The sequence below is a fragment of the Eschrichtius robustus genome, chromosome 21 (assembly GCF_028021215.1).
Source record: "Eschrichtius robustus isolate mEscRob2 chromosome 21, mEscRob2.pri, whole genome shotgun sequence".
NCBI lineage: Eukaryota > Metazoa > Chordata > Mammalia > Artiodactyla > Eschrichtiidae > Eschrichtius > Eschrichtius robustus.
The window spans coordinates 14,823,041-14,835,928 of record NC_090844.1 but is presented as its reverse complement, the minus strand read 5'-3'; the positions used below and the strand labels follow the sequence as shown (position 1 = coordinate 14,835,928).

Genomic DNA, 12,888 nt, shown 5'->3' with positions numbered 1-12,888 from the left:
TCCTTTTTGGATTTTCCCTGAGATATGGTCAAGGAAAATTATAGAACATGATAAGAAGGTATATTTTTATATTTGGTTGAGTGAAAATCATTGAATAGGAAGCTTTATCAGGTCAAAATTATAGGAAATACCTGCCTTAAATTATTTTAAATTAAATTAGCCCTTTATTATACACTAAAATTCAGGTAATCACATGCAAACTGCACAGGCATTTTCAAACTATAAGTCAGATCACCGTAGAGCTTGTGAAAACCCTAATTGTTAGGCCCCAGCACCAAGGTTTCTGATTGAGGAGGTCTGGATGTGGCCCTGAGAATTTGCATTTCCAACCAGCCCCCAGTTAATTCTGGTGTTACTGGTCTAAGGATCGCACTTTGAGAACTCCTGGCATAGACCACCAAGAGTACATAAAGCTTAGGGGATCCTTTTTGCTAGGACATATGTGTTGCCAAGATTTAGGTGAGAGAAGAATGGTTTCAAGCCAAGTTTGATGGGATGGGGCAGGAGTGAGGTTTCCGTGTTTACTAATTACAGTTACTGATGAGCCTTACACTTACTTTCCTAAGAAGTACCATGTCTTTGCTTGGTGAGTCAGAAGGCGATCTATATTTTGTCTACTGAATTTTAGTTTTCCCATGATGAAATTCTAATATTTTAAATATTGACAGTTTAAAGAAGCAAAATTTGAATGGTTCTTTCATTGCAATCTCTTTCATTGAAAAATATTTTGGGCATATTAAATATTAATTGAGTTTAAAATTGAAAGCTAGTTTAAATTTAAGAATTATTGAATGCCTATTTAGTAACAAAAATTGTCAATCCTCTTTTTAAAAAGAAACTACTACATTTTTAGCAGGCTTTTTAGAATAATTCTATAGATACATGTTAGCTAAATACTGGCTTATTCATGTTTTAGAATCACCACAGTTTTTTCAGTTTTTGATTTAAATTCCTAGAAGAGAACCGTCAAATCTTCTTTGTTCCAAATTATTTTATCACAAGGATTTTTCAAGAACATCATTGAATGCACAGAAAGCATTGGCCTTGTTTAGAAAGTCACTAATCACCATGATTCTTACTTCCACAATAATAAGAATCACGATGATCGCCAACAGTTAGTGCTTGACCTACATTATCTGATTTAATCCTCCAAATAAGTAAGGGATTTCCACCCCCATTTCAAAGATGAGAGCCTGAAGCTTAGCCAGGGTAAGCAACCTGCCCAGGGTCATGTGATTCACACTGACTCTCTCTGTTCCATGCTGGAGTTCCCCATGCAAAACGAGGACCCTGAAAGAGCAAGTGGATGGGTGGGCTCAGGGTTACAGGCAGCTAAGGTGTCTCCAGGGAAAGGTGGACAACGTAGGTATAAAATCGTATTCAAAATGGGCAAGGTTTGGAGAGAGTTTCTCTTGGCTGTTCATAAGTGTCTAAGTGCATTCATGGTTTCTCTGAATTTAATGGCCATGTGAAGGCCTTGCTGTGCTGGAAAGTATGTGTCTCTTGTGTCACTGTGGCTTTTGTATTTGGGTTATCACCTGAGGGACCTGATGTGACCGAGCCTTTCATAATATTTCTCAGTAACATGAAGGTATCATTTAAATTCCTTACCAGTTTACATTTTATTAGAGCCTATAGACTTTCAGTTACTCCTAACAAAATTTTGTGTTTTCAGGATTAGCTTGCCAGAAACAAGGGAAAGAAAGTAAAATCCTGAGTTTCCAGGCACAGTCCCTACTTCATCATCACTCATCTTTTCCCTCCACTCCCACGTCCCATTTTATTTGTGCTACACAAATTTCTCACCATTTGGAATTTTCATAGATAATGGCTTAGAGGCATGGTACATGGCTGACTGGGCCTTTATAAACCGTTTATATTGTGTTATGTACTTAATCTTTATTGCCTTTTCAGCCGTCCTTCTCTTTTAATTACAAATGTTTTCTTTTCTCTCTACTCTGCAACCAAAAGAGTCTTTTGCTGCTCCTGACCTCAGCAAATCAAGAGGTGACTTATGCATGCCAGTTGTTCACTGATAATTCACTAAAACAAATTGGCGGAGGTTCGACCCAGTGCTGACTTGCTTCATGTGTTTGCGCAGTAACTAGTGCATAGTTGTTTGTGCCCTGCATTCTAAACGCGACTGCCTCACCTTCGCCCGTCTGCCAAAGGATTTCAAAAATCCTGGGGGGGGGGGTGGGGGGACTACCCCCAAATTGGGAGGGTTTTTTAAAATAATTATACTTTTATAATATATAGTTGAAAATGATCCTTAGTCCTTTTTAAAGTAACAAAAATTGTAGTTTATCAAAAATTGTGTTACATTTTTCAATGTTTAATTGCATTTTGTTTGATTTGGAGGCATGCTTTGATATGTCACTGTATTAATATAGTTCATTGTTTTTCTTAGGGCTAATGAAAAATAGTACTATTTTTAATATTAAACTTCCAATGTTATTATAAAGGAAATCTATTTTTTAAATTTTAGCATGCTAAAGATTGCTTTTATTTAAAGGCTCACATTAATTAGTTTTTTTTTTTTTTTAACGACAAGTAGTGCAGATCAAGTGACATTTAATATTTTACTAAATAGAGACTTCTTTCTGAAAGGACAAAATTTCTTTACCAATGTCCTAAGACTGAACTAATACTCTTCTTTCTAAAGAGCAGTGGGTTCTACATTACAAGAGGAAAGCTGAAAGGATGATTGGAATCGTTTGAAGAGAAGTGCATGTATCTAGATGCTAGCATCCTGCTTCTGTTAAAACTTCCATTTCTTTATGTAAGCGCCTAACACTTGAGTGTTAGGCGCTTACATAAAACTGTAAGTCCACATTTTAGGAGCAGAGCCTAATTCATAGAGGTTCTCAAAAGTGCTTCGGGATGGGAGGATGTCTTCAAAGCAGAGACCAAGGGTTTCCAGAATGTTGATCCTCTGTGCGTGGGAATGCCTTTGCACCTGTGTGTGTTGCATACACTGAGCCCTTTTTCCATGGCACACACTCTTGGGAGGAAAACATGTTGAAATCTGTTTTCTTTTCTACCAAGGGTATCACTGGGACACATCAGATTGGATGCCAAGTGTTCCTCTGCCAGATATACAAGAGTTCCCCAATTATGAGGTGATTGATGAGCAGACGCCCCTGTACTCAGCAGATCCGAATGCCATCGATACAGACTATTACCCTGGAGGCTACGACATCGAGAGCGACTTCCCGCCCCCGCCAGAGGACTTCCCCGTGCCTGACGAGCTGCCACCCTTACCTCCAGAATTCAGTGACCAGTTTGAATCCATACACCCTCCCAGAGACATGCCCGCTGCAGGGAGCCTGGGCTCTTCATCGAGAAGCCGGCAGAGGTTCAACTTGAATCAGTATCTGCCCAATTTCTATCCTGCCGATATGTCTGAACCTCAAAAGGCAGGCCCTGGTGAGAACAGTGCTCGCAGAGAACCCTACGCCCCTTACCCTCCAGGATATCAGAGGAGCTTTGACGCCTCCGCTGTAGAGAACATGCCCGTGTCCGTGTACGCCTCCACAGCTTCCTGCTCTGACGTGTCCGCGTGCTGTGAAGCCGAGTCTGAGGTCATGATGAGTGACTACGAGAGTGGAGATGACGGCCACTTCGAAGAGGTGACGATCCCGCCACTCGATTCTCAACAGCATACGGAGGTCTGACGCTCAGACTCCCCCCGAAGTGCCTGAACCGTAATGAACCTAGAGATTCTGTCGGTGATCTCCTGCATTGTTCTTTGCAGCAGTGCTTAAGCGCTTTTTTCGGCAAGCTGAAACGGGCATGGCTGCACTGAACCCCGCGCCTTGTGACCTGGTAGCCATTTCCAGCGTCCTGACCTTCTGTCTTTGGGTGAGGTTTACGTCGGCTGTGCCGTTTCTGAGCATCTTTTTGTATTTACATTTGTCTGTGTTAAAATAATGAAACGAAAATCAGTCCTACTATCTTGTTAGCATGATTCATGTATTTATATAGATTTGATTATTTTAATTTTCCTGTCTTTTTTTTTTGTAAATTTTATGTACAGATTTGATTTTTTCATAGTTTTAACTAGATTTTCAAGATACTTTGTGCATTTGTTTTTGACCGAATTTTGGTGGTGTTAGTGTCATTACCTAGCACCCTGATTTTTTAATATAACCAGGGTTTCACTCTGTGTCCTTTTCAACTGAAGTATTACGTTTCGTTAATACATTTCAGTATAGTCATTCATTTCTATCTGTATATAGGATGAGGACAGATCCCGTACATGGACATGTCTTAAATGGGTTGCTGTATTTTAGAATTATAAAGATTTTTCATTATTGGAAAGTGTAATGGGGACCTTCTGCAGACTGTTTAGAACCAAAACCACCATGACACAGTTTTTATAGTGTCTGTATATTTGTGATGCAATGGTCTGGTAAAGGTTTTTACTGAAAACTACCATTAGCCAGTCTTTCTTACTGACAATAAATTATTAATAAAATACTTTAGCTTTACTGCCTGTTCTTCCTCCGTATTTATACTCCTGTTCAGGATTCAGTTAATGAATTGAGAAAGAAGGATTGGATGGACGGATGGATAGAAGGATGGATATAGCTTTTTTCGGCTTAAATATGAAGAGTTTCTTTGCAGTTGCCAAAACTAGACTGTACTTACAGATGTTGCCACTAGGTGGCAATATATAGCTACATGCTACTGCTCAAAACTAGGTATAGAGGCAAACAGCACTTTTATATAATAAGTATTTTCTAACTAAAACTTCAAGAAAACTTTTCTTATGCATTTTTTATTTTATTGCTATTTCTTGGTGATAATTGCAACGCATCTATGGTTTTATCCTATGATTTATATCAAAAACAAAGCATTTTATGAAGTATTCTATCTTTCTGTTGTCAAAGAACACACACTTCTGTAGGATTTAACGTGAAACTCAGAAGCTATCTTCCATGTGTATTTATAGTCAAAATCATCTCTCCATCCCACAAATATTTGTTCAGTACAGACCATGTGCCAGCCACTGTGATAGGAATTACACAGAATCAAGCGTTCTTAGAACTTTGCAAAGACACAGTTTCCCTTTAGGTAAAATGCCTTCGTTATTTTATTAAACGATATATATACAGAGTTTAAACGTCAAAGAGAGCTAAAATACGTATAACCAAAAACAGCAAACTCAGGCACTCTGCTATAACCACTTACAACTCTTTAAGCCGTTTTCTCATTTTTCCTTTCAGATTTTTAAGTGTATGTATTGTTACTTCTTGAGTCACTAATTTTAGGAATTGCAGAAGATCATGTAACCTGTAAACCTCCATTGCTCTTATTATCCTCCCCTTAGTTACACCTTACTTTTTGGTTTAATTCACACATGGTGTTTTCATTGTTTTGATGATGTAAATATTCATCACAGAGCTAAGTAATATGTGATGTTTATTTCCATTTACTTTGCAACTTTCTCATTTTCTTAATTGCCTTAATTTTTCTTTTACTTATTTTTTAGAATTTGTGACTATTTTATTAATTTATTCAAAAAAATCTTTTTGGTCACTTAGTATTGTTCTGTATGGACAAAAATTCTCTGTCTCCTTGGATTTTACATGGGGGGAGGGTAGGTGGCAGGGGGAGGTGGTGAATCAATAAGATATTACATAGCAGAGTATGGAGTGATGAGTGCTGAGGAGAAAAATTGGTATTGGGGAAGGAAAGTTATGGCGTGGATGGGGGATGGGAGGTGAAAACTGAAGACCTCAATGGCAAGCTGGCATTTGAATAAACACCTGAAGTTGATAAGGGAGAATGAGGCCACGGGGCCACCTGGTGCACCAGCATTCCTGGCAGAAGAGCTAGTATAAAGGCCCCAAGGTTAAGAAGGTCGAAGACAAGAGGGGAAACAAGTGTGGCCTCTCATGGATTTATAAAGTGCCTCTTAGGACATGGTGAAAACTAGTAGATGACCATTGCTGATATCTATAGGTCTTTTACTTCAAGAATCTATTTCTCCAGAGGAGGGACTTTGCACTTCCAGCTTGAGAAATACTGTTGCTCTTATTTTAAAGTTGGCTGGATGGGAAGACTGGCGGTTTTATCATGCACGTAGTCCCCCAGCTGTCATTTCTGGGAACATTCCTCCTCCCTCCTCTTTGCCTCTTGTCACCGAGTCTGCTCAAGACGGAGCTGAAAGACGCGTCTGTGTACAACTGAAACAGCCAGTACCCCTGGTACTCACCCCGTTGTCACCCACTTTCCAGTGAGAAATCACTGTAGGCTGCACGAGCTCTCCAGGCTGTGAGGTCTGATTCCTCCTCTGCTAAGGCATGATTTATCACTCCCCGCACCATCCATCTTCATACACCATAGTGTGGTTTATAGTTAATACCTCTTTGCTTGCATTGAAAATGGGGCTGCTTTTTAACTTTTTCCCCCTTTCCCTGTTTTGGATTTTCAAGAGAAGAAATAGAATGCTCTGCCACCTTAAACTGGAAGTCTGGAATACGCTCTTAACCATTGATTCCCAGTGTCTAGAACATTAGTATGTTAGTTTCCTATTGCTCCACAAATTACAAGAAATGTGGTGGCTTAAAATAACTCCCGTTTGTTAGCCCCAGTTCTGCAGGTCAGAAGCCCAGCATGGCATGGCCAGGTTCTCTGCTCAGATCTTGCTAGGCTGAAACCAAGTTTTCAGCTGGGCTGGGGTCTCTTATGAGGTCTGGAGTCCTCATCCAGGTTCACATGGTGTGGGCAGAATCCAGTTCCTTGGGGTCATCGAACTGAGGTCCCCATTTTCTTGCTTGCCGTACAGCCGAGTTTCCTGCTTTCTCACTGACAGTGCCCACTTTATTGGCAGCGTCTGCCTCAGGTTCTAGCTCTGTGACCCTCTGATAGTAGCTTACATCTTCAAAGCCAACGGACCTCAGGAGGGGCCCAATCCCTCTTTTAAGGACTCACCTGATTGGGTCAGGCCCACCCAGGATAATCTGCCATTTGATTAATTAAAAGTCAACTGATGAGTAACCTAATCATGGGAATTCCCACTGTATTCATGTCCACACTCAAGTCGGGAATTACACTATGTACTCCCCCGGGTGGGGTTCTTGTGGACCATCTTGGAAGTCTGCTGGCCACCATTGGCACTCTTTGTTGTTTTTTATTTTTACAATACATTGACCTTCTAAAATATTATACAGACCATATTTTAAACTGAAGACTATTTGCATTTTATTTTTTTTAAGAAAAGGCATCATCTTGAGGTAATTGGAAATGAATAAACAACTGACCTGAGGTCTCAAATGAAAATGATTAACACAACACAAACTATATGAATTGAACACTTTTGTTACAGAAGAATCCAAGCAGCCACATAGAACTAGCATATGCTTGTCCATTTTTTTTTTCCTAAAGACTCTTTACTTCCATAAATCTTTTTTTTTTTTTTTTTTAAACAACATACATTTATTTGCTCACAGTTCTGTAGGTCAGAAGTCTAGCAGAGCATGACTGGTTCTCTGCTCAGTGTGTCACAAGACTGATATCAAGGTGTTGGTCAAGCTGAATTCTCGTCTAGAGGTCTTAGGGAAAAAGCCACTCCAAAGTTCATTCTTATTAGAATTTAGTTCCTTGTAGTTGTAGGACTGAGGTCTCCATTTCCTTGTTGGCTGTTAGCCAGTGCTGGCTCTCAGCTTCTAGAGGTTGCACACATTCCTTGTCATGTGTCTCCTTCCATCTTCAAGTCAACAATAGCGTGTTGAATCTTTCTGGTGGTTGAGTATCTGACTTCCTCTCTTGTGACCAGTTGGAGGAAACTATTACACTTTTTTTTTTTTCACACACACACACTGTATTTTATTTTTACAAGGGATAAATAGACTGACACCAAGTATTGTACATGGATGACCACAACAAAAGCAACAATGATTGCAATTACCAAACATGAAACACACTCATACTATGTCATAATATTGACATTCAGTCCAGTAATCCTCCACTGTAACAGCTCCTTTACTTTGCAGTGAAAATTGATTTGTATATTCTTTGCCTCTGAGTCCTTGTGGGATTTTTTTTTTAAAATTCAGACAGAAAGTCACAAAAATTATACTCATCCTCATCAGTTCACTCAGTCCCATGTAATTAATTTTTTTTTTCATCTTGATCTTTTGTTAGCACTTTTATGAGTTCATCAGTTTTTCATTAGAGTTCTGAAAATGCTTATTCATTCAGTTCAGCAGTGCAGTCAGTTACCAGAAACCTGTACTTGTCAGAGTCTTTTCCATGAATTTCTTGAAGATGAAACCCTTTTATAGGAACATATTTGCAAAATCATCAGAGTACACCCAGAACTGTCTGTAAATGACAAAAGACTTAAAAATGACCACGGTTAAAGATTTGACGAAAGTTCATAATAATGCAGTTGACAAGAAAATTAGTTATTTCTGAGATATACATTTTAAAGTAATAACTAGGATTATTACTTATTATACCAGAACATATAAGATTTTTAGAAATTTCATGTAATGTCTGAAACATTTATATTAACATATTTCCATACATATTTCCATACAAATACAAATATAAGATTTTTAGAAATTTCATGTAATGTCTGAAACATTTATATTAACATATTTCCATACATATTTCCATACAAATACAAATATAAGATTTTTAGAAATTTCATGTAATGTCTGAAACATTTATATTAACATATTTCCATACAAATAACCCAATGAAACTTTAGTATTAGTTGTTTTGTTTGTTTTTTTATACTGCAGGTTCTTATTAGGCATCAATTTTATACACATCAGTGTATACATGTCAATCCCAATCGCCCAATTCAGCACACCACCATCCCCACCCCACCGCAGTTTTCCCCCCTTGGTGTCCATATGTCCATTCTCTACATCTGTGTCTCAACTTCTGCCCTGCAAACTGGCTCATCTGTACCATTTTTCTAGGTTCCACATACATGCATTAATATACGATATTTGTTTTTCTCTTTCTGACTTACTTCACTCTGTATGACAGTCTCTAGATCCATCCACGTCTCAACAAATGACTCAATTTCGTTCCTTTTTATGGCTGAGTAATATTCCATTGTATATATGTACCACAACTTCTTTATCCATTCGTCTGCCGATGGGCATTTAGGTTGCTTCCATGACCTGGCTATTGTAAATAGTGCTGCAATGAACATTCGGGTGCATGTGTCTTTTTGAATTACGGTTTTCTCTGGGTATATGCCCAGTAGTGGGATTGCTGGGTCATATGTTAATTCTATTTTTAGTTTTTTAAGGAACCTCCATATTGTTCTCCATAGTGGCTGTATCAATTTACATTCCCACCAACAGTGCAAGAGGGTTCCCTTTTCTCCACACCCTCTCCAGCATTTGTTGTTTATAGATTTTCTGATGATGCCCATTCTAACAGGAGTGAGGTGATACCTCATTGTAGTTTTGATTTGCATTTCTCTAATAATTAGTGACGTTGAGCATCTTTTCATGTGCTTCGTGGCCGTCTGTATGTCTTCTTTGGAGAAATGTCTATTTAGGTCTTCTGCCCATTTTTGGATTGGGGTGTTTGTTTCTTTGATATTGAGCTGAATGAGCTGTTTATATATTTTGGAGATTAATCCTTTGTCCGTTGATTCGTTTGCAAATATTTTCTCCCATTCTGAGGGTTGTCTTTTCGTCTTGTTTATGGTTTCCTTTGCTGTGCAAAAGCTTTGAAGTTTCATTAGGTCCGACTTGTTTATTTTTGTTTTTATTTCCATTACTCTAGGAGGTGGATCAAAAAAGATCTTGCTGTGATTTATGTCAAAGAGTGTTCTTCCTATGTTTTCCTCTAAGAGTTTTATAGTGTCCAGTCTTATATTTAGGTCTCTAATCCATTTTGAGTTTATTTTTGTGTATGGTGTTAGGGAGTATTCTAATTTCATTCTTTTACATGTAGCTGTCCAGTTGTCCCAGCACCACTTATTGAAGAGACTGTCTTTTCTCCATTGTATATCTTTGCCTCCTTTGTCATAGATTAGTTGACCATAGGTGCGTGGGTTAATCTCTGGGCTTTCTATCTTGTTCCATTGACCTATGTTTCTGTTTTTGTGCCAGTACCATATTGTCTTGATTACTGTAGCTTTGTAGTATAGTCTGAAGTCAGGGAGTCTGATTCCTCCAGCTCCATTTTTTTGCCTCAAGACTGCTTTGGCTATTCGGGGTCTTTTGTGTCTCCATACAAATTTTAAGATGATTTGTTCTAGCTCCGTAAAAAATGCCATTGGTAATTTGATAGGGATTGCATTGAATCTGTAGATTGCTTTGGGTAGTATACTCATTTTCACAATGTTGATTCTTCCAAGCCAAGAACATGGTATATCTCTCCATCTGTTGGTATCATCTTTAATTTCTTTCATCAGTGTCTTATAGTTTTCTGCATACAGGTCTTTTGTCTCCCTAGGTAGGTTTATTCCTAGGTATTTTATTCTTTTTGTTGCAATGGTAAATGGGAGTGTTTCCATAATTTCTCTTTCAGATTTTTCATCATTAGTGTATAGGAATGCAAGAGATTTCTGTGCATTAATTTTGTATCCTGCAACTTTACCATATTCATTAATTAGCTCTAGCAGTTTTCTGGTGGCAGTTTTAGGATTCTCTATGTATAGTATCATGTCATCCGCAAACAGTGACAGTTTTACTTCTTCTTTTCCAATTTGTATTCCTTTTATTTCTTTTTCTTCTCTGATTGCCGTGGCTAGGACTTCCAGAACTATGTTGAATAATAGTGGTGAGAGTGGACATCCTTGTCTCGTTCCTGATCTTAGAGGAAATGCTTTCAGTTTTTCACCATTGAGAATGATGTTTGCTGTGGGTTTGTCATATATGGCCTTTATTATGTTGAGGTAGGTTCCCTCTATGCCCACTTTCTGGAGAGTTTTTATCAGAAATGGGTGTTGAATTTTGTCAAAAGCTTTTTCTGCATCTATTGAGATGATCATATGGTTTTTATTCTTCAATTTGTTAATATGGTGTATCACATTGATTGATTTGCGTATATTGAAGAATCCTTGCATCCCTGGGATAAATCCCACTTGATCGTGGTGTATGATCCTTTTAATGTGTTGTTGGATTCTGTTTGCTAGTATTTTGTTGAGGATTTTTGCATCTATATTCATCAGTGATATTGGTCTGTAATTTTCTTTTTTTGTAGTGTCTTTGTCTGGTTTTGGTATCAGGGTGATGGTGGCCTCATAGAATGAGTTTGGGAGTGTTCCTTCCTCTGCAATTTTTTGGAAGAGTTTGAGAAGGATGGGTGTTAGCTCTTCTCTAAATGTTTGATAGAATTCACCTGTGAAGCCATCTGGTCCTGGACTTTTGTTTGTTGGAAGATTTTTAATCACAGTTTCAATTTCATTACTTGTGATTGGTCTGTTCATATTTTCTATTTCTTCCTGGTTCAGTCTTGGAAGGTTATACCTTTCTAATAATTTGTCCATTTCTTCCAGGTTGTCCATTTTATTGGCATAAAGTTGCTTGTAGTAGTCTCTTAGGATGCTTTGTATTTCTGCGGTGTCTGTTGTAACTTCTCCTTTTTCATTTCTGATTTTATTGATTTGAGTCCTCTCCCTCTTTTTCTTGATGAGTCTGGCTAATGGCTTATCAATTTTGTTTATCTTCTCAAAGAACCAACTTTTAGTTTTATTGATCTTTGCTATTGTTTTCTTTGTTTCTATTTCATTTATTTCTGCTCTGATCTTTATGATTTCTTTCCTTCTGCTAACTTTGGGTTTTGTTTGTTCTTCTTTCTCTACTTTCTTTAGGTGTAAGGTTAGATTGTTTACTTGAGATTTTTCTTGTTTCTTGAGGTAGGCTGGTATAGCTATAAACTTCCCTCTTAGAACCGCTTTTGCTGCATCCCATAGGTTTTGGGTCGTCGTGTTTTCATTGTCATTTGTCTCTAGGTAGTTTTTTATTTCCTCTTTGATTTCTTCAGTGATCTCTTGGTTATTTAGTAACGTATTGTTTAGCCTCCATGTGTTTGTCCTTTTTATGTTTTTTTCCCTGTAATTCATTTCTAATCTCATAGCGTTGTGGTCAGAAAAGATGCTTGATATGATTTCAATTTTCTTAAATTTACTGAGGCTTGATTTGTGACCCAAGATGTGATCTATCCTGGAGAATGTTCCGTGAGCACTTGAGAAGAACGTGTAATCTGCTGTTTTTGGATGGAATGTCCTATATATATCAATTAAATCTATCTGGTCTATTGTGTCATTTAAAGCTTCTGTTTCCTTATTTATTTTCATTTTGGATGATCTGTCCATTGGTGTAAGTGAAGTGTTAAAGTCCCCCACTATTATTGTGTTACTGTCGATTTCCTCTTTTATAGCTGTTAGCAGTTGCCTTATGTATTGAGGTGCTCCTATGTTGGGTGCATATATATTTATAATTGTTATATCTTCTTCTTGGATTGATCCCTGGATCATTATGTAGTGTCCTTCCTTGTCTCTTATAACATTCTTTATTTTAAAGTCTATTTTATCTGATATGAGTATAGCTACTCCAGCTTTCTTTTGATTTCCATTTGCATGGAATATCTTTTTCCATCCCCTCACTTTCAGTCTGTATGTGTCCCTAGGTCTAAAGTGGGTCTCTTGTAGACAGCATATATATGGGTCTTGTTTTTGTATCCATTCAGCCAGTCCATGTCTTTTGGTTGGGGCATTTAATCCATTCACGTTTAAGGTAATTATCGATATGTATGTTCCTATGACCATTTTCTTAATTGTTTTGGGTTTGTTTTTGTAGGTCCTTTTCTTCTCTTGTGTTTCCCACTTAGAGAAGTTCCTTTAGCATTTGTTGTAGAGCTGGTTTGGTGGTGCTGAATTCTCTTAGCTTTTGCTTGTCT

At 37.9% G+C, this 12,888-nt stretch overlaps 1 protein-coding gene across 3 annotated transcripts in view; it reads left to right on the top strand.

The window, feature by feature from the left end:
• FAT1 (FAT atypical cadherin 1) overlaps positions 1-4,482 on the top strand; it is a 122,121-nt gene extending 117,639 nt beyond the window's left edge. For 2 of the 3 annotated variants that reach the window (XM_068531953.1, XM_068531954.1), the window contains exons 27-28: positions 1,972-2,007; positions 3,049-4,482. In XM_068531953.1, coding sequence (XP_068388054.1) covers positions 1,972-2,007; positions 3,049-3,677 — 665 coding nt within the window. In that variant the 3' untranslated portion in view covers positions 3,678-4,482. The remainder of the gene's footprint in view (positions 1-1,971; positions 2,008-3,048) is intronic. The other variant, XM_068531955.1, reaches the window with a different exon arrangement.
• Positions 4,483-12,888: the final 8,406 nt, after the last annotated feature.